General features: G+C 33.7%; 4 protein-coding genes across 4 annotated transcripts; 2 read left to right on the forward strand and 2 right to left on the reverse strand.

The window, feature by feature from the left end:
- Positions 1 to 238: 238 nt before the first annotated feature.
- LOC104879788 (protein LURP-one-related 12) lies at positions 239 to 1,511 on the reverse strand. The gene is made up of 3 exons (XM_010653897.3): positions 1,188 to 1,511; positions 900 to 1,106; positions 239 to 809 (listed from the first exon to the last, which is right to left on the reverse strand). The coding sequence occupies exons 1-3, from the start codon at positions 1,440 to 1,442 to the stop codon at positions 678 to 680; spliced, it is 594 nt and encodes a 197-aa protein (XP_010652199.1). The 5' UTR covers positions 1,443 to 1,511; the 3' UTR covers positions 239 to 677.
- Positions 1,512 to 5,490: 3,979 nt separating this feature from the next.
- LOC100246950 (mediator of RNA polymerase II transcription subunit 28) lies at positions 5,491 to 9,285 on the forward strand. Its single transcript, XM_002268344.5, has 3 exons — positions 5,491 to 5,776; positions 8,652 to 8,764; positions 8,881 to 9,285. Exons 1-3 carry the CDS (start codon positions 5,605 to 5,607, stop codon positions 9,013 to 9,015), a joined length of 420 nt encoding a protein of 139 aa, XP_002268380.1. The 5' UTR covers positions 5,491 to 5,604; the 3' UTR covers positions 9,016 to 9,285.
- Positions 9,286 to 10,454: 1,169 nt separating this feature from the next.
- LOC100243572 (U1 small nuclear ribonucleoprotein A) lies at positions 10,455 to 15,041 on the reverse strand. Its single transcript, XM_002270931.4, has 5 exons — positions 14,858 to 15,041; positions 14,614 to 14,786; positions 14,162 to 14,255; positions 11,480 to 11,571; positions 10,455 to 11,078 (listed from the first exon to the last, which is right to left on the reverse strand). The coding sequence occupies exons 1-5, from the start codon at positions 14,940 to 14,942 to the stop codon at positions 10,785 to 10,787; spliced, it is 738 nt and encodes a 245-aa protein (XP_002270967.1). The 5' UTR covers positions 14,943 to 15,041; the 3' UTR covers positions 10,455 to 10,784.
- A 4,526-nt stretch (positions 15,042 to 19,567) lies between these two features.
- Positions 19,568 to 20,593, forward strand: LOC100260685 (indole-3-acetic acid-induced protein ARG2). Its single transcript, XM_002270603.4, has 2 exons — positions 19,568 to 20,041; positions 20,265 to 20,593. The coding sequence occupies exons 1-2, from the start codon at positions 19,968 to 19,970 to the stop codon at positions 20,482 to 20,484; spliced, it is 294 nt and encodes a 97-aa protein (XP_002270639.1). The 5' UTR covers positions 19,568 to 19,967; the 3' UTR covers positions 20,485 to 20,593.
- The last annotated feature ends 1,645 nt before the right edge of the window (positions 20,594 to 22,238 follow it).

Genomic DNA, 22,238 nt, shown 5'->3' on the forward strand with positions numbered 1-22,238 from the left:
TAATTAAGGACAATTTTAAAGGTAGATCACCCCAGAGCATCCTCCACCCGTGCAACTAGTTGTTATAAAAGCTTCAATCGCATATCTTCCGCAAGACAAATAAGCAGCCATTACACGATATAAATATATGACCCATATTGATAGTCAATGATCGAGTGTTACACATCAAAACCATAATAAAGGGCAATCACGAAGGCAAGAGCAACGTTATGAAGCTCCCACTATAAAAACCACTAGATAACCAGAAGAAAATGTACATAATATAATTCTTATAAAAGCTCTGTCAAAAATTTTCCCTTACGCTCGGAGGAATTTGGCCTAACAAAGATCTGAACGTGCAATACAGGTCTGTTCAGTGCAGGAGAAGTGGGGGAGTATTGTTGGGGGAGTATTCTCAAAAATGTAGAGAATCACTTTTGAGTTACTTTGGACCATATACCTACATTCAAAGCATTTCATCGGGTGCTGAAAATCTGATCCATTAGCTTGGACCATACCCAGTTTGGATTGACCCTTCTGCATTCAGGTAAGAAGTACTCTCAGAAGAAGCCTCCCTCCATGGCGAGCATGAACAAAGATTTTGATACAATGAATCAAAATCTTCACTGCCCCAGGCTATGACTCCTCCAATTAGGCCACACCCTTTTGTTTTATTGCATGATAGCCCATTTCAGAGATCATCTCATCGCATCATTTATCATCACCAATGCCATTGCTGTGGATTGATCCATCCCCGGATACACACTCAAACTATATACATCTTTCCCTAGCAAAAATCCTGGAGTAGCTTTTCCCAGCTTCCTATTGACCTGCCAATCAAGAATTTAGGTTCAGAAGTTCATAATCTTTCTGTAATTATATTGATGTGATTCTAGTATTTATCATAAATTTATAATTACCTCGGCAACTAATAATGTGCCGACCGGCATCTGGTAGATCCTCGACCAACCCTCCTGGGCTGACCATCTCATTTCATACTCATCTCCGGCGGCCGAAGACACTTTACAGCTAGCAACCCCAAAGGCCTTTGTTGCCTTGATGAATGGCTTTCCCTGGTCCTTAACCTCACCTCTGAACACTTCCCATCTCTCCAAGAAGCTAAGCTTCTGTTACCAAGGACCCAAAAACAAATCATTACATATGATAATGGCGGTTTTGATCGGTGAAGAGGGGAAAGGAAAATCTACCTTTCGAGATCGTTTGATGGTAAACAACACATTCCCAGTTGAGTCCATTAGGAACATTTCCACCCTCCAATCAGAGGCATAATTATCAACCCGGAAAATCAGTTCACCTGTTGAATTATCATAGACTGTGTAGCCCCGTCCATTAAACAGCAAGGATTTTTGCCATATGGTGAGTTTATTAGCTGTGGAGAAACCCTTGGAAATGGGCACATCAGAAGCTAACTTAGGCTCCTCATGCACACGAGTTCTTCTCATAACACTTGAAGAAACGAAGCTTTTCTAATTGATCACAGAAAAATTAAACTGTTAAAGCAATATGGGCTCTTTTATACAGAGCTGAAGAGAATTATGGGGCTTTGAAAGAGGAAGACATGGTTCTATTTCTGTGGGGGCACCTAGTGATGTGGATGTCGCCATCCATGAATGGCTAGCCGTCTCCAATTCTCAGATAGATGCTAGCTAAAATACATTGACCAAACCATGTTACTTCTAGTTCCTAGTAACGTGTTCCACAAGGTGTGAAAAGGTATTGTAGACGGATTTTTAATTTTAAATCTAAATATTTTTTCGTAACATTTTTCATGTCAAAATCATCATGGGTGACTACGGTTTTAGCTTTTACACTAATTCGATGAATATTTTAAAAATATTTCTAGATTTAGATTTTTTTTACAGTATTATTTTTGGGCCAACTCATGGTATTAAATTTAAAAGGCTTTTTGTATTTTATTATATAGTTTAAAAATGATTGGACCCACAATTTTGGGATAAGGTTGATGCGCAACCAAACATGAGATTAAAAGTAAAAATAACACATCTTCTCTACAAATTGCCTACTGGTTATGCACTTTTGTCCTCTAAAGCCAACGGAGAACAAGAGAAAGAATGCCGCACATCTCATTGTCGTCCATTCCATTCCCATATCAAGACAAAAAAGACGCAAATTTAGATTAATCAAAGGGGACAACCATGTAGACTCTCCGCATAGTACCCGGAAAAGTCGAAAAACTCGTACTTTTTCTCTAGACCACACTGTTGTGAGGGCATCAGCAAATGGCCGCCGTCGTGGAAACTATCAACTTGCTGGGAAGTAACTGAACCTGGATCAAAGGAGTCTTATCGATGGGCCTCTGATAGAGCCCCTGTTAAGTATCTCACCTTCGAAGTCAAGAAACAGTGGAGTCCCAACCACATCCTGCCGTCATTGAGTACTTCACCTCCGACCCAATTAATCATGGCGTCTTGACTGGTTGTCATTGAAAATGGTTTTGGAAAATTGCTTTTGAAAACTTAGAACGGGTTGGACATGTTTTTACGAAACATGTGTTTAAAATGGGACATGTTTTTTTTTTTTTTTTTTAGAAATTTTTAAAAACAATTTTCTATTTTTAAAAATGGAAAATGGTTTTTAAATCCCATGACAAAACGGGCTATTATGTTTAATATTTTATAAAATAAATGTTTCTTAAAATATATGTTTTTAACCCATTTTAATATTTTAAAATAATTTTTATATTTAATATTTTATTTTTTATCGTATTTTATATTTGTATGATTATTTTTTAAAATAACTTTTAAAAAGTAACTAAAAATAATTTTAAAAAAAATGTCATTTGAAAAGACAAATATAAAATAATTTTCTAATTGAGGGCTTTTTTGAGAAAAAAAAACTATTTTCGAATAGAGTTGTCAAATAAGGATTTAGGTTTTGTTTTAAAATTATTTTTAAAAACACCAGTAAAAAAATAATTTTTGAGAATAATTTTAAAAAATGATTCTTTAATATTTTGCAAAACAATTTTTTTTTTAAACTTAATTACCATGTCTTCTTTATTTCCAAATATATTATAGAAATAACTTTTATTTTTAACTATTTTTATTTTTATATAATTCTTTTTTAAAATCATCTTTAAAAAATAGGAGAAAACAATTAAAAATAATAAACTGAAAAAAATATTTTCTATTTTCTAGTTGTCAAATATAGTTTGGATCTATTTGATCATATTTTCTTAAACTTGTTTTTAAAAACTATTTTTTATTTTTTAACTTAAAAATAATTTTTAAAAAACATGACTAAATTAGCCTATATTTTTCTTTTGTTTTTAAACACGGATGAAAAAATCTCTTATAATATTTTTTAAAAATTATTCTTTATTTCACTTTATTTTTAAAAACTATTTTCACATAACAACAGTCAAACAATGTTATAAATTTTTAAAAACAGATTTTTATTTTTTAAAACAAAAAACTATTTTTAAATCATGCTATTAATTTTTTGTTTTTTTTATTTTTAAGAATAGGAAACCATTTTATAAAACAGATCCAAACATAGCTCAATGTGATATCTCATCCATGACTTTGCTTCAACATTAATCTCAGCTTTTCAACCATTTTCCCACCTTCCAAAAGCGCATTGGAGAATTTCTTCTCACCTGATATGGGTTTTTGGTTAAAGTCAAACTTGGGAGTCAGCTGGTAGCTGGCTGATATTTTAGTCAAAATCCAACAAATATCTATCTCGCCAGGTTTTTCTATGAACCTTCCAATTTTTTTTTGCATGTTTGTGTTGTTTTATTTAATTTTCACACATTTTTTTCAATTGTATTAATGCATGGCATTCAAGATATTATACGATACAGTTGATGAGGATTGAAGAATGTGTGGAGGTAACAAAATGGTTGAAAAGTAAATTTATACTAAGTTTTGCTTATATCATTTCACTCGAATACACCAAGGCTTGAGTAGTTTGTCCAGGATAGAACCCAATCAGAATTCATCATTACCTTTCGGGCAGTAAAGACATAAATACGACCGTTATATGTTGATTAAGACGACTAATCATTGCATAAGCTTATAATGTTCGATGTTTCTGATAATCGAATAATTAGCCGTTATGTGTAAATGCGCAATAAAGTAGATAAATGTGGTACAAAAATGTTACAATAATCCTCTACTATAAAAGGGCATCAAACCTCGTAAATAAAGGTACGCATTAAAAACCTATACTAAAACTTTATCAAAAAACTATCCAAATTAACTTAAAACGCGTTTGATAGTGATTTTAATAATTGTTTATAAGAAGTGTTTCTAATATTTATAATACTTTAAAGACAAAAAATTTTAAATGTAAGAAATATTAAGAGTACGTTTGATAGTAATTTTAATAAATCTTTATAATATTTTTCAAATATTAAAAATACTATAAATATTTATTAAAATCATTATTAAACATACTCTAAAAATACTTTTTAAAATCACTACAAAGCACACACTTTTAATCATTGAAGGGGTATGCCTAGAACAACCATCAGACCGTTCCTTTTTGCAAGATTATCTAATAGCTAAGTTGAGAGAGCAATTGAGTCAAGTAACCATTGGTCTATGAGCAACACATCCTATGGGCTATTTTTTAATACTTGTCAAAAAAAAATTATTTTTTAAAAAATGATTATTAATTAACCATGACATCATGAATCATGATCAAGACATTATCTGCAAATGTATTTGAATGAGAAAATTTTAAAATAATAGTACTAATAATAAAAAAAATTAAGGTTGGGATTACATTGAATTTTAAGAAATATACATATTTTTATATAAACTTAACAAAAACATGGGATAAATTTTGAAGGGTTCATAAGTGAGGTGAACTGTCATTGGTTAACAAATTTGAGGGATACAATGTTAGGTTTGTTGTAAAATGAGAATAAATGTGACTCAAATAAGAGTAAAGATGACTATGTATTACTTTAATAATATATATATATAAAGGGGAGAAAGAAATCAAAGGAGAGAAATGTTGAGATAATGAAAGAAAGAGAAAGAGAGAATGAGAGGAAGAAAATATTTTTCTTTTGCTCGGGATGCAGCTTACATGAGGTGTAAGAAGCCTTTTATAGGCTTTCATAATATGAACTCTCATTCCTTATCTTAAAGATGAGTAAATGAAGTTCATAATGACCATAAATGTGATTATTCACCACTCTTCATTTACAACAAAGTTTTGAATATAAAGGAACAATGTAAAACACAAAAAAGATCAAAAGGTAAAATATATTTAACCCAAAAAAATTTACTTACTTGCTTCCGGAATAAGTAAAAGACAAATTATTAGAAGTAGCATTTTTTTTTCTTTTTTCTTTTTTAATAATAAAGTTATAAGCTGTTTCATGGATACAGTAATCAAGCTTAAAAAATAGCTTCAACTCTGAAGGAGTGGCTTTAAAGTAAGCCCATTTTATTAACTTTCTAGGCCCATCTTGTCAATTAACCCAAGCCCGGCCCACGTCTTCCCTCGTAAGTCGTACCATCCTCTCCTTGGCTAGACCTGATCTGAAAAAATGACTCTTTAACAGAACTTCAAAATCCAAAACCCTAGTTACGGTGCTGAACCATTCGATTACTCAAAGATACGACGATGGCTGAGCAGTCACCGCAAGTCGATGCACAGGCGGCGGCGGGGCCACCGCTACCGCCCCCGCGGCAAGATATGATAGCGTGCGTGATGGCACTGGAGGCTGCTCTGCTCCCATGCTTGCCCGCCAGAGAGCTCCAAGCTATCGACCGCTCGCCTCACCCTTCCCATCAGAGTAAGTATGTTTCTGTGTTTAGTTTTTAACCAACATTTGTTTGTTTCTCTGGAAAGTTTATTCTGGGCAATGTTTTTCCCAGTAAAATGAAATTTTCGCCCAAAGCGATTATTTTCTCTTACACTTGTAAATTTTTGTAAATTTTGAATGTAACATGTCATTGGATAGGAAATGTGGGCTTGAACAAAGAAAATTTTCGAGGAGTTATTTACAGTTCGAACAAATGGAACCTTGAGAAACTGTAGAAGGTTGGGTTGTAAGGATAAAATTTCTGTGCTTGACTGGCTATTGATACATGAACAATATCATTATGTGGGATTTTTTTATGTTTGAAATGATATGTAAAGGGATTCAAACAAATAAGAAGAGTAATGGGCATCTGTTGAGTTTCTCAGGGTTCGTTGTGTGTAGTATGCATAACAATGATGGCTGTTATAAGCTAGATAACAGATACCTTGAGTTTCTGCAAGTTTCAAAGATATGAAATTGCCCAAAGAGGTGCTGAATATTGTTTTTTATGTCACAAGCATTCTCCTACTTTGTAGATTTGAGACTAGGTACCCAGTTTGAAGGTCTGAGAATTTCAAAAATTACATGCTTGTGTAAGTGTCATACCAATGTACGATTAGGTTTTTTAGCTTTCAGTGGAATTATAAGAGGCAGGATGTTGTAAATCTAAGAGAAAATGATTTAGATTAAAAAAAGGTTATATCCAGGTTGGATAGAAGATGGAAGATTATTGGAATGACTGTTATTGGATATATCATATATCATAGATGAAATTTTCCAGGTTTAATCTTACCTTTTCTGCTCTTGCTTCCAGGAAGGGCATTAAAACCAAATGATTACTGATATTTACCCTATTGAGAAGTGTATAAGATCTGTGCTTAATCCTCCTCCTGATATAGAGTGAGGCATCTAGTGTATTAAACAAGGAAAGAAGTTTTGCGTTGTGCATGGATGACTTAAGATTGCATTCGTTGAAATTTATCTATAAAGAAGGGTAGACCAGAGGGCAGGTTGTAAAAATATGCCATCAAAATTGAAGAATCTAACACTTCCCTTGAGGTCTGACTCAACTGGCAACAACGTTTTAAAAGCCTATGACCGCCACCTGACCACCATTCTGGTCAGGTCCGGCCCCTTGAGCCAACCAGCTTTTGAGCTGGGCTTGAACCGTCAGAACAGCGGTTGGACTGGTAAACCGACTGACCCGGACGGTTTTTGATAAACCGAACGGTTCAAAACCCAACCCCTTCCCTTTCTTCTTTCCTCCCCTCCCAAATCCCACCACTGCACACTTCCCCCTTCCCAGCAATTGTCGTCACCGCTCCTTCCCAACTCTTCCGCAAGCTCAATGCCGGGGGTTACATGTCAACTACTCCCCCTATCCAGATCCTGCCCCCGCCCCCACCCTCACCCTCCCCCTTCTCTCCTCTTCTTCTCCCCCGTGGCTGTTGTTGTTGTTGCCGCAGCTCATCCCCCAGCTGTTGCCGTTGTCGTCGCCGCTCCACCCCCAACTGTTGCCTTTGCCGCTGTCGCTTTACCCTCTTTTTCCAGCTTATATTAGGTGGTGTTTGTTTTTTTACTTAATTCTAAATAGAATTTTAATGCTTAATAGTGTTAAATATTAGGTTGTTTGTTTTTTTAGTATTTTATTTTTATTTAGTATTAAAAAGTAAAAAAAAATCAATATATTATTTTTTCTATTTAGAAAAAGCTATGTATTTTGACTTTTTGTGTTTAGTAAAAAGTTTATAATAAGTTATGAAAAAATAGAAAAACAAATAACCGAAATTTTGAAAACAAATTGGTTTCAATAAAAAGCCAAAAAAACAAACACTGCCTTAGTCTTTGACTTTTTCACTCCCATTTTGAGATTTTTTTTGCATTTTTATTTTTATTTAGTTCCTCCATTTTCCAGCAATCTTTCACTCCCATTTTGAGATTTTTTTTACTTTTTTATATTTTATTTACTTTATTAGTGTTTTCCATTATTATTTATTTTATTTTACATTTGTTATTTTTCTAACTTTGTGATTTTTAAAATTTGTGATTTTAATTTAAATTGATGAAAATTGAAAAAAATTATCATTTTAAATAAATTTTTGAAAATGTTTAAATAAATTTATGATTTTAAACTAATTATATGATTTTTAAATAATATATAATTTTTTTTATTTTTTATAATTATTTTAAATTTTTATAATATATAAATTATATATTTATGACGTCACCGGTTCAATTGTTGGTCTGAACCATAAACCAGTAACTTTTCCGAGTCAATGATCAACCCATTCACAGGGGTGGCTAGGGGGGCGATATGGGAGGTACCTGGATCACGTCCAGTTAAATTTAAAAATGTTACCTATGAATATATATATATAAGAATCTAACACCGGAATCTGAGAGTTTTAGTGTCATTGATCACCAGTTCAAGCCTGTGATAGTAATCCACTGTGCTGAACCTTGTTACATGGTACTAACCTTCTGTGGATTTCTTATTAATAGTTTTCATGTCATTGATCACCTGTTCAAGTGCTTCTAACCAAAGGATTCCTGACTCTGCGAGATCATCAATTAGAACTCTTGGTTCTAACTGTATGCTGAATCTTCTGAGAACCAAAGGAAAAACAATTTTTTGTATGATTTCTTTCATCCTATTGCTGGATCAAATGTTCTACCTCTTCACTGAGTATGTCTAGTCCACGGTCAAAATTGTTTATGGATGAGTTATTTGTTTGTTCTCTTTTGCCAATCTGCATGGCCGTCTTTTGCTTTGTAAATGTGGTATAGGAACAGATTTTAACAAAATACAGGATCAGCATTCATATCGTATGTGCTGATAAGGGTGATTATTTTGAGATTCTGTCAGTTGATGTGGAGAGGCATGCTAGAGATTTTATGGAGGCTGCTAAAAAGCTTCAAGTGTATTTTATTAGTCTGCAACGCGAAGATCAACCAACCAAGGCAGAAACACTTCGAAAGGTACTCCAAGGATTACATTCTAATCAATAACTCCTGTACTCCTTTCACTGTCCTGTTGATTCATTGGGGCCTTGATGAATTAATGTTCATGGGTCGTGTCTGTGATGCTTTAACAGGAGATTGCTGTGATGGAAGAGGAGTTGAGGTTAAAGACTGAGCTTATCAATAAGCAGGAAAGATTGATCCAAGGTTGGAGGAAGGAGTTGAAAGACCAGTTGGACAAACACAATACTGAGTTGGAGAGAGTGTAGTAAACAATGGTGGATACAATTGACTTAATCTAACACATCATTTCATATGAGAAGAAAACTGTTGGTGGTGCAGGGTGGGCTTGTATTGTGTATAGATTGCTTACTGATTTTGCCTTTTCTTTTTCTTCTGCTACTACCTGATTAGATGGCTCTTCTTCCCTCTATCCCTCCTTTGTGCTAAGAAGTAAGAACATTCCCTCCTTTTTGGCATGTTAATTTAAAATGTAATTGTTGGTGCTTTCTAATGGAATTAATTTTTGTTCTTCTCTATCACACAGTTTCAGCATATGACTAAACCATATCCTGAATTCCCAGGTTCTAAGCTAATTTGAATGACTGGGAAAAGTGAAACAAATGGGAAAAGGGCATCTTTGACGAAGTTCTTTAAGATCAATTTTTACGAGCAGCAGTTCTTAGCAATAGTTATACACTTTTTTCAAAAATAAGATTCTATTTGAAAACTCAATTTTAGAAGCAATCTTAGGTGGTGTTTATTTTTTTACTTAATTCTAAATAAAACTTAATGCTTAATAGTATTAAATATTAGGTTGTTTGTTTTTATAATACTTTATTTCTATTAAGTATTAAAAAGTAAAAAAAAAAATATATGTTATTTTTTCTATTTAGAAAAAATTATATGTTTTGGTTTTTTCTATTTAGTAAAAAGTTTATAATAAGTTATGAAAAAATAGAAAAACAAACAATTTAAAATTTTAAATTCTAAAAATAAATTGCTTTCAACAAAAAACCTAAAAAACAAACCCCACCTTACTTGTATTATTTTGTGTTTTGTGTTTTAAAGTAGAAGGGCCTTAAAACAAGTGCTCCATGTTTATTTATTTCATAGCTTATGGAAAATAAGTACAAACACCTAAACTTTGCTTTCAAAAATCATTATATTTTGATAATAAATTTTCAAAAAATAATTTCAGTTGAAATATCAAATATAATATTGAAAATGTTTTTAAAATTGGAAAATCATTATTTATTTTTAAAGAACAAAAAACCATACTAAAATAGTTAGGCTCTTGAAACTAAAAGTATCAGACAATGATTTTACAAAACATTTTTAGCTTTTTTTAATGCTTGAATGATAAAAAATTTCAAGTGTTAAAAAAGAAACATGTCCTATCACTAGATCAAATAAACTCTTGGTAAGATAGGAATGGGAACATTTCACTAAGGCCTTGTCTCCCACTTGCACCCAGCATTTCTAATTACAGTTGTAGTAGCTGCCACATAAACCACTCACATCTTATTCCGAATGAATCCCAGAAACAAAGTGCCGTCAAAGTGCAATCCTTCCAGAGGGTAGGCTGAGAGACTAAAAAGGTCAAGAGTTCAGTGTAGAGTCCTTTCAAATTTAAGTAAATACAGCAAACCAATGATGGGTAACTTTCCCTAATTGAAAATTCTGGATCCAGCAAAAGCATGGTCCCTAAATGAACAGACCTTTAGTATATCACCAGAAATGAACATCCAGTTTCCAAAATCAGATTACGCCTAGGAACCTGTCTAAGTTTGGAGAAGGCACACAGGATTACAACACTTAAGAAATTCAACTTCTTACACCGGTTAAAACCAGACGGTATCAAACCAGTCAAGCTAATTAAACCTTCCTCTTTAATATGGTAAAACAGTCTAGTTGTTAAATTACAAGCACTTCCTAAAGTTCCACTGAAACTGAGGATGAAGTGATAGAGCAGCTACTGAGCAAACCACTGCAGCATTTCTTTGAAAAGGAGCATCAAAAGAAAAAGATGGCTCATCTATTTCTTTGCATAGGTAATCAACATTGGATTCTGTTGGTTTATCTTCAAACCTTGAAGCCCTTGCATAGCAACTGTCGACTGCATCTCATCCCCATACTCCACAAAGGCAATCCCTGGCTTTGCTTCCACCATTCTAACTTCCTTAAAACCTGGGTATTGGCAGAAAAACATTTGCAGCATCATCGGTGTTGCCTCATGGGGAAGATTCTGAATGAAGAGTATGTTATTTGGAGGAGCAGGAGCTTCAGGAACTGCAGATTTTGCACCACCCAGATATGGTATCTGAGACAGCTGAACCATTTAACAGAAATTGAGAGAGATAGTGAGCACCTTTCAAATGGAATTTAGTTAAAAAAAAGATACAAACACATATACTCCCCAAAAAAAACTTAAACAAAAACCCCAAAAAAAAAAAAAATGAAAGCAAAAACAAAGCAACCTAAACTTCTATGTAGATTATCAAATTAAAAGAATAAGTTCCATCAGTACAATGTGAGATAAAAGGACAGATTATCAACTCAATGATCCAGTTGCCCTATGTACATATATGAGTGAGTGGGTGTAAGTAATATACAAGGTATTACTTATTACAATGCTCCAGTCAATTGAACCTCATTTCACAACTTATGAGAACTATAAGACAATAATAGATTATTCAGGCAGCAGCTGCAGGAAACAGTGAAGATACTTACAGGAGGGGCTGCGCCATAGGCACCACCATAAGCAGGATTGACACCCACTCCAGCTTGGTTAGCATCATGTTGTTCTCTTCGCTTTCTCCCAGCTGTAATAAATAAATGTCAGTGTTATCACTTCAGAGAAGTTTTGTCAAATAGAACACATGATTCAATGGTCTAGAAGGTAAGCATCTTCACCAAAAAAATTTAACTCTGAAATTTGGGAACATGCCATTTACCATGTCTTGTTCATTCATTTAGATCTTTTAATGGTAACACTTTTTAGCCTGTACAAGTTTTTCTATTTCCTGCACAGGCATCTTTATCAAACTTGATGAGATCATCACAGTATCTCTATGCGCTACATGTTTCTAAGTTAGGCTAGGAAGACTCTTTTAAGAGTCAAATTTATGCTAGGAATAGATTCATAAGCAACAAGTAGAGAATAGGAAAAAATTAGTGAGTTCACAGAGCTATTTGGAACTCCAAAAATTATACACAAGGCTTTGCTCTCTCAGCCTCTGTAAAGGAAGGCAGTCTAGTTAATCTCAAAGATGAAACTTATAGTCAAACCCTAACAAAAATGAATCTTAAAAAAATCTTATCTATGGCTAGGCTGTTTTCCTTGAGAAATTCATGTAACCAACAAATTTTTTAAGGCCTAGAGCAATTTGCACCTGAAAAATTATTCCTCAACTCTTTGTTTGTAAGGTTGGATTGATTTTTGGGTAGTGGAAGACTCTTTTGGAGAATTCCTAGACCTGTTAGGATGGAGGGAGGCAGTCTTTTCCTTTAATATGTTCTTCCTGCAATCCCATGTACATAGGTTGTGGCCCTCTTTGTGAGGCCCCTGTTTTGAATTTGACCATCAAAAGGAAAAAATAAAAATAAAAATAAAATTAATTGACACCCATGTTGACATGAGGAATGGCTATTTTATATACTGCCCCCATTCACTGCATTGGCAACTGGAAGGAGCATACACTGAGATTCATGATTGGAAGATAGAAGGCTGAAGTGGTAAAGGGTTGGGGCGGGTTTATGGCAGGTTCTGGGTTCAAGTCCCAATGGGGACAAAGAAAGATGTCATGTCTTGGAGGGTTTCAAAGAAAGATATCTTTACAGTTAAGTCTTTCTTCTCTTCCCTAGCTCCTTGCATTGGTAGAGAGTTCCCTTCAAGCTTAGTTTGGAATCCTTGGGTTCCAAAGGGAGTCAGCTTTTTTGCTTGGGAGGCTATCTGGAGAAGAATTCTAACTATGGATCAACTAAAAAGGAGGGGTTGGGCCTTACCAAGTAGGTGCTATTTGTGTAAAGCGGATGAAGAATCAGCTAATCATGTGCTTAGTCATTGTCCCAAGGCAGCTATGATTTGGCACCTTAATTTTGCTCTTTTTGGTGTTCATTGGGTTTTGCCCAATTCTATCAAGGAAACCATTCTTGGTTGGAACGGCACCTTTGTTGGAAAGAAAAGAAAAAAGGCGTGGAATGCAGCCCCTTTATGCTTATTTTGGACTTTATGGAAGGAAAGAAATAGAAGAATCTTTGAAGATTCTGAATTAGCGGATCAAGCTATTTTACAGTCTTTTTTGTACATGTTTTCGGATGGGGTTAGGGTGCATGTAAATTGTGCTTCATGGTCCATTTTTGATTTCATTGATTGGTTGGGTTGTAAGTAAGGGTTTTTTTGTTTTTTCTTTCCCTTTGGCCTAGTTGCCTTGTATACTCCGTGTATACTGTCAGGTGTACTTCAGGCTTTCTTTATACAATTGCTTTTACTTATCCAAAAAAAAAAAAAAAAAAAGGTTGAGGTTCAGATGTACAAGTTACCAATGACTAAAAATAGAGTCAACAGTTTGCGTATAAGAAATTATATGGACATTTAAATGGCAAGAGAAAGTAATTGAAAATAAGGGACAGGTACATGGCTACCAAAGAAAATAAACAAACAAATTTTATGAGAAATAACCATGGACAATACTTTCTTAAGTTTGATGCCTCAAGAATTGCTAAGTTTCTTTAAAAAGGACAAGTGAACTCCCATTTGTCTCCACAGAGATAACAATTGCAACATGAATTTAATTGGTAATATTGCAAAAATGTGGAAAGACAAATGAACTCCCCAATATAGGATTTCTAGACACTAAGGTCCTATATTTTTGCATTCATTTGGATGAGCTATATGTAACCCAAACAATGAAGAGGTAATTCAAGCCCCAAACCCACACACACTAGAATCTATAAAATAGCATGACACCTCCAGTGTGCTGTCACAGCAAGTCATCACCATATTGCCATGCTCCTTTTGGCATAGCTAAAATACTCGAGTGTAAGAATGAAGACCAAACTAAAGTAAGCTAGGTCACAGCTACAATCCTTATTAATTTAGTATTGCCAAGATTAGTTCATGAACAAAAAGAAGAAAGAAACTTTGTGCTTGCTGTGTGATTGAAAGCAAGAGAAGATACTTTTCCATTTTGCATTGAAAGCTTTCTATTGTCTAAATATTCAAGCACTTTAGCCTTTTAAAAATGAATCTATATATCAAATCAAAGCTTCAATTCCAGTGAAGTAATTTTCCAATGGTTCCATAAATAATTATCAAGATGTACTCAGTGCTGACAATTTTTTCAACAAAGAATGAGTTAAAAGCAACAATTAGTAAGCTGACTAAGAGCAAGAAAGTGAAATTATTATTACCTCTGTCATCATGCCTCCTTCGCCTTTCTCGTGGGACAAAGGTACCATCTGCCTTTGCTATGACATCTGATTTTGTCTTTGCATATTGTATTCTCTGTGTCAATGGTATAAGATTTATCAACATCCATTGTCTCAGCACACGAGATAGCTCTACATTCTACATTCTATAACATAAGTGTATAAACCCCACTTGCAGCACAAAATCTCAATTCCCATTATTCAATTTGCTAGTGAATGGCATCTAAAAAATCCCAATTTCTAAAAATAGAAAAAATGCAAAAATGGGTAACCTAGCAACACAAAGGTAATCAAAATTTTAAAAAATAACTCCCACTCAATCAAACCTAGCGCAATTTTCAAGCATTTGTCTTAACTTTGGCAAGTTCTACATAATTTCTCTTCTATACCCCAAAAAAAAGCAAGAAATTGGGCAACCGAGTTGAGAAAACTACCATGGGCTTATCATAAAAAGGGAAGCCCTGCATTTGCCTGAGCGCATTGGTGGCGGACGAGACTTCCTCGAAAACGACCCAAGCTTGGCCCTTGTGTTTCAATGTCTTGAATGCTAAAACTTCCATTATTTTTCCGAACTGAGAGAACACGGCGAAAAGCGATTTCTTCAACTCTGTAAAACAGCAGAATTAGGGCAAAACGAGTACCAACTACTAACAAAGCTGATGATTATGAAAGAATCACCTTCTAGTTTGATTTTCTCGTTGAGATTGTTAATGTAAATGGTCATGTTCGGAGAAATCTCGCCGCCTGTATTCAACTCCGCCATTTTCCTTCACTTTCTCGCTGACTGGAGCTTCGAGAGCAAAAGGGTTCAAGAAACCAAGAAATGGGTTTTTGGGGTAGGGTTTGGGCCCAATAGAAAATGAGACCAAGCTCGGCAGGGGATATACTCCGTCTGTTTAGGATCTAGGTCCAATAGAAAATGAGACCAAGTACAGCTCAATGGATCTAGGTCCAGTTTAGGTTTGATTTTTGGAATGGGCTTCGGCCCAATAGAAAACGAGACCAAGGTCGGCCAGGGACATATTTCGTGTCCTCTGGCTAAATGGTTGGGCCATGCATCTGAACCGAAAAGAACCTCCCTAGTTAGTAGGTTCAATAATTCAATTATTCCCTAAACCGAGACAATTAACTTTCGTTGACAGATTACTTCTTCCCATTTTATATTTTGTCCAAGTTTTGTGGGTGAATTTGGAAACAATTCCTTAGGCACCTTCCCATAGCCACCATAGACTTAGGTAGTGTTAGTTTTTTTACTTAATTTTAAATAGTACCTTAATGTTTAATAGTGTTAAATATTAGGTTATTTATTTTTATAGTATTTTATTTATATTAAATATTAAAAAGTTAAAAAAAAAATCAATATATTATTTTTTTATTTGGAAAAAGTTACATATTTTGATTTTTCCAATTTAGTAAAAAAATAAGTTATGAAAAAATAGAAAAATAAATAACTTGAATTCTGGAAACAAATTGTTTTTAATAAAAAACTAAAAAAACAAATACTACCTAAGATTCAACCAATTAATCCAATTAGACATAGATCCTTTGTTTAGGTTGAGTTCGGATCATATATTAGTATAAACATGATTTTTTCTTTCTTTTCCTTCCTTTTAACGTTTAATCAATTTGATTGATTCTACTTCAACCAAATCTATAAAATAAAATAAAATAAAAAAATAAAAAAAAATAAAAATTGGTAAATCTTAAAAGGAACAATCATATACCTAGGGCAATTATACAACTACGCTACAAGTCAAGTCAACGTTCCGTTACAACATCATGATGGGGCATACCACGTGCCGTGTAGTTTGGCTTCCTCATTGACTGAACCCCATGACCAGTTCAAAGCGACCTGGCTATTTATTCTAGAATAGTAAATGTTCTAGACCAAGAAAGGGGGCGAACGTCAAGTTGGTTTTGGTCCTTTTGGATAACTGGATAAGGATGAAACAAATGGAGTAGAGTGCACAACACCGCCCTCATGCACTTCTTCGCATTTCTAAGGAGCCAAGTCAGTACAATTTTTTTTTTCATGACCTAACTTCCTATCTTTAATTATCTATATTTTTTTATTTGTTTTTATTTTGCCTAATCTCAAAGTATGGGATAAGATGGCCATATTCAAGCACATTCGTAACTAGAACCAAATGATTAAATACTCAAGTTAAAATGTAATACTCCAGTTAAAATGTAGTGACATGTACCCAATCATATAAATATTATTTATTCTTAATTTAAAAGAGTTCTCATGATTTTAAAATGCGTATATATATATATAACATCATAAATTTTATCTTTTATCCAATATAGGATATCATAATCATCAATCTATACAGATATAACGTTTTCGTTGTGTCCTATAAGATTATCGGGTTAAATATAAAAGTCCTTCAAACTTTAAAAGTTGTCTATGAAAAAAGTTCATACATATATAATGTTAAAAATTTTCTCTTCAATCCTATTCAATGTAAATATTATAATAGGTTCTTATGGCTTTAAAATACATCTATAAGATTAAGATTAGTCATATATATATATATATGGTCTCAATAACTTTTTCACCTATCTAATATAAGACATTGCATTAAATATTTTTTAAAACCTAAAGCAAATTTATTATTGGTTAGAGTATTATCCTCTCTTGTCCCACCTTGACTAAATGTATAATTAAAAAAAATGAATTGAGCTTGTTTTTTTGTTTTTTTTTCCCTTTTTAAAACATAGCAAATCAAAAATTACTATTCATACAAAAATGAATAATAAAATCTATTTATTTTAATATAATTAAAACAAATTTGGACCCCAAAAAAATATTAACCGGACTAGGTAGGATGATGAGCATGGAAAATTTGCCATTCCTTTTGTAAAATATATATATATAAAGAAAGAGAGAAAGAAAACAAGAACCAAAATGAGAATAAGATAAAATATAGTAATTGCTTTTTGAAACAGTTTTTTTTTTTTTTTTGTTATTTACAGCAAAAAAATAGGAAATATATTGGACAATTAAAAAATAAAAAATAGTTTTATGTTCTTTAAAATAAAAAAGTTATTTTCATATAACATCCTTTAATTGCTTTCAGGTATTAAAACATTTTAAAACATAGAAAACAAGTTAAAAACATTTTAAATTTGAGGAGTACAATAAAAGAAAATATTTAAAAAAAAATTGAGAATAACTTTTAGAAATTGTTTTATGATATATTTCAAAATAGAAGCTTATTTAAAAATCTAAAATATTTTTAAGTCATTTCCTATATTTTTTAAGTATTTATATATATATATATATATATATATATATATATATATAATGTTTTATTTTTAACCGTTCTTCATATTTATATAATTATATTTTAAATATTTTCTAAAAAAAGATATGAAACTAATTAAAAGATATTTTCTAAAAATAATATATTTTTTATTATTAAGAGCAGAAATATTTGAGGCCAGGCTTTGCCCATTCCCCCCCCCCCACCCTCTCCAATGTATTTGAATTTGGTTCAACTCCACTTCATATAATTCATCCTAAATTTCAACATGTCCCAAATGTCATGATTGGTACCGAATACCAACTGTATGAAGAAAAATCATCAGCTCATAAACGACGACGTTTTGTAGTGGTTGCCAGGCTGAGGTGACCTAACACGTACTGGTTCAGTGTAAATAGAACGCCACAGGGTGAGAAAAAAAACACGGTGGTGGGACCTTGGGGGAGCCTTGCCAGGCTTTACCAATCTGAACTTGGCAGTATGCTATCTCACACGCGCCGCACTTTCAACAAAAGCACTCCACTCCACACTCACGTGGCCAACACGGAATCATTTTTCTCCCTATTACGTCTCAAAATTGAAATTTAGTATTTAATATAAATTCAAAAGTCGAGGACCACATGCTTTTCATCGCCAAAATCAAGGCTCTTTAATCATATGCGCTCCACCAAAATCAAAGCTCACTGGAGGTCCAAAAGGTAGTAAAATAAAATTGAACATACTCATTGACCTTAACAATTATGAAATTTAACTCCACAACATTATGTACCAGATTGAGTTCCTAACTTTACGTATAAATAAAATCTCTCTCTTATTCATTATATGTAACGATTCACATTAAATAGATATTATTTACTTTGAACCAAATTAGATTCTCATGGATTTAAAACATATTTATGAAATTAAGATATATAATGTTAGAAACTTTTTATCCTATTTAATGTGTGATATCACAAATATCATCTTATAAAAACATAATATTAAATCAAACAAACAAATACCTCATACGGAGCTAAACAAATCTTCACACTAAGGTCGGAGATCAATTCTGATACCAAGATCTAAAAGAAAGTAAAATAAAATTAAACACAATCATTTACATTAGCAATAATATTTCTACTTAACATTAATAATTATGAAATTTACCTCCAAAACATTATGTAATAGATCGAGTTTCTAATTTTACTAATATAATATATAAATAAAATATTTCTTTTATTCATTATATATAATGATCTACTCCTAATTCTACAAATATTATCTGTTTTGAACTAAATGGATTCATACGGCTTTAAAACACATTTATAAAATTTAAAAAAACACATACTGCATATATGGCGTTAAAAACTTTTACCCTATTTGATATTGGATATCACAAATATCCTCTTATATAAATACAATATCAAGTCAAATAAATAAATACCTTTATAAAGCCAAATAAACATTCACACCTAAGTTAGGGATTGATTTTAATATTATTTGTAATGATATACTTTTAATCAAATAAATATTATCCGTTTTCAATTGAACGAGGTCTTATAGTTTTAGAACACATGATATACACGTCAAATTTTTTTTCTCATATGAGGTATGATATCACATCATATATATCTTTTGACTTTTTTTTATATGAATTTAATAACTTGTTTTAATAATATACTCTTAATATAGAAGGTGGAGTGAGCACGAAACTTACTGGAACCAGTGGAGAATGGAGAATCCAACAAAAGGGTTACGTGAACCAAACATGTAACCAAGCCTTGCGGGCCGAAAGAGAAACACAAAGGAGCCAAAACACGTTAGAGGAAGGCGGTGCCACCAATAATTTTGAAGGGAAAAAATCAAAGTTGGCGGAAGCAAGAACCATTGACTCAGCTTGGACTGTGGAGGACCTTTCACGCGGCAAGTGGTCAGCAATTTCCAGAACAAATGTGGGGACAAAAACTCCGCCGCCTCTTCTCTTCTACTAGCCTCTCCACGTGGACGTCCCTGATCCCATGTCGCGGCGTCCATCCCACGGCCACGAAAGTCTCTTCCCGAAGGTTCCACACTCGCGCCGGCTTTTCCTCCCAAACGCTTCACATTTTTAATGTTCGTTTAAGAAAAGTCATTCCACCACTCTCCTTTTTGAACCGTCCGATGGGGACGCGGAAAAAGATTAAAATATTGACTGGTAATTTGGTACTAAGCAGAGGGGTAGTTTGGTATTTTTGGTTAGAGTGGCTGTACCGTGAGTTTGTCCAGGTGGCCTAAAGATGGAACTGGCCTTTGCGTATCGCGAGAACCCACCTTTCACGCGGCCCTTGAGCCCTAGTGGCCGGTGCCTGTCTATATAAGGGCTCCTCGTCTTCTCATTTGAATCATAATACAAACCCTAGAGAAGCCTTCAGGAAGCGAGGCAGAAAGTTTGATTCAGAAAAAGGTTCTCTCGCTGCTGCGGAGCGTTTTCGATTTTTCTCGAGAAAATCTTAGAAGAAAAGCCTCTGCAGTAGCTTCGATTTTCACTCGGCTGGATCGAAATGGCCCGCTCTTTGTCTAACGCTAAGGTTATCTCTGCTATCGTCGTGGATGGATTCTCTCTCGCAATCCACAGGTACTTCGCGTTCATGGTTAAAAGCTTATGCTTTGTTTTGCTGGCGAGAAATGAAGGAAAGATGAAAAGCAGAGGATGTCTGGAATTTCAGTCCGAGGATTCCAGTTTTTCCTTTGCTTTCTCTGCTCTTCTCGTCAACTGATTATTTTCAGATCTCGGTTCTTTTTAGCGATTTTTGAATTTAATATTAGATTTTTAATCAAATTTCATTTTGATTTTACAGACGCGGATACGCGGCCGCATCAGGAGCTGTCTCTAGCGTAGCTAGAGGACAGAAGAGTGGAGTGGTGGTGAAGAAACTGGGAGAAGAGATGAAAGGAAGAGCATCGGAGACATCTCCGTGGGTTCCAGATCCGGTGACTGGATACTATAGACCAGAGAATGAAGCAAAACAGATTGACGTGGCGGAGCTGCGACAGACGCTCTTGAAACACAAGAACTAAGAAACCAAACAGAGTTGTGACCCGCTCTTGTATCAGCCGTTCAAGATTGTATTATTTCCAGGAATAATACAAATTTAAAATAAAATTTATTACAATTTTGATGTCTCAATGAGTTTTTGTTTATTTATTTTTTTTCTGGTTGATACTCGAATCATTGTCTGCGAACTCCTCTCAACAGTGAATACTACTATTGAAGTTTTGTGACAAAAGCAAAAGCAAAGCCCCGTATCGAATTTGAACCGACTTCGACGACTCTAAGTCAAGTCTTACTACAATAATGATGTTTTAAAACAACTTTCATATATATATATATATATATATATATATATATAATCTCGTTTTGATATTTTCATTTATTTTAATAAAAATATTTTTAAATATTATATGTAACGTCATATCATCCCTTTTAATAACCATAGCCTTGATTGAGATCCTTTGAATAGTTACCATAATTGAGATTAAGAACCCGTTTGGATGCTTGGGGATGATATTCTGTTGTTTTTAGGTTTGAACCGACAAAATTAACGAAACAGACAAATAAGCTAAGCAAAAATGGAACAAACTAGCTTAAGCCTTAGTCAGAAGATGAAAAACCTGTTGGGAAGTTTAAGGCAATCATTGTCTGTTTAATCATAAGGTTGGTGAAGGAATTTCTTATGATAACTTTTGCAGAATGATAAGGCTGGTAATGCTTATCCCAAAAAGTTGCCGTCGCGTTGCATTAAAACAATACAAAGCACCTAATAACAAGATTTTATTTTTTAAAAATTATTTATTAACATTATTTATTTATTTATTTTTAAACAAGTTGATTGAGGAGAGAATGGTGGAAGGTGGAGAGACAATAAATCCTGAATTGTCCTCAACTCGAGACTGGGTCACTGGGTCCAGCCAGATATTATTAATATTATTGGCTTTTGGCGAAGTGTTGGATGTTACGAACCCGACACTGACAGCCTATAAAAATAACTAATAAGCAAAATCCAAGGTGCGGCGACAAGCACAAACTTGAAGAGAGATCAGAGATTATAGTATTATACAAATGTTCATGAATATGGAGGATGAGTGGGTCGGTTGGGTGTCTTGTGGTTGAAGTTGTATGATTGCTATGTGCTGGTTTGTCGTATTAACGAATGGGTTCGCTTGGACAGGAAGAAGTCACAAAACCACCATGGCCATAGGCATTCAATTCAATCTTTCATCAAGTGGTGTGATTTAAGAAAATGGGATGGAGATGTAATACAAGTATACAACCTTTGTAGAAGCTTTTGGGTGTGTTTGAATATAACAAATAATTTTTATTTTATCTAAAAAATATAAAAGAAAAGAAAAAATTCAAAACAACTTTTTATTTATTTTATTTTAGGCTCACCTTTTGTTTTTCTTCCATTTTTTTTCCCCTTTTCCCTTATTTATTTTTCCCAGTTTTCTTCTATATTTTCTCTACCACCAACTTTCTAAATACAGCCACTTTATGGGTAGCAAATTTCTACCCTACTCTCCTCCCCAAACGGTAGAAACACTTCTAGTTAGTGAAGTTAGATCAAACCATATTATAACTCTCTCTAAATAACCGCACCGCTTTCTTCTCCTTTGGGTGGATTTTGATGGGTTTCAATTATACGATCCTAACTGTTGAGACAACAACCAGCTCATGGGTAAAAGCAAAGGAAAGCATGGATTGGAAAGGAAGAATAAAAATGATCCCAGAAAATTCCGAAGATACCTATTCATAAACCACAGCAGGATTTAGC

The sequence above is a fragment of the Vitis vinifera genome, chromosome 7 (genome assembly GCF_030704535.1).
Source record: "Vitis vinifera cultivar Pinot Noir 40024 chromosome 7, ASM3070453v1".
NCBI lineage: Eukaryota > Viridiplantae > Streptophyta > Magnoliopsida > Vitales > Vitaceae > Vitis > Vitis vinifera.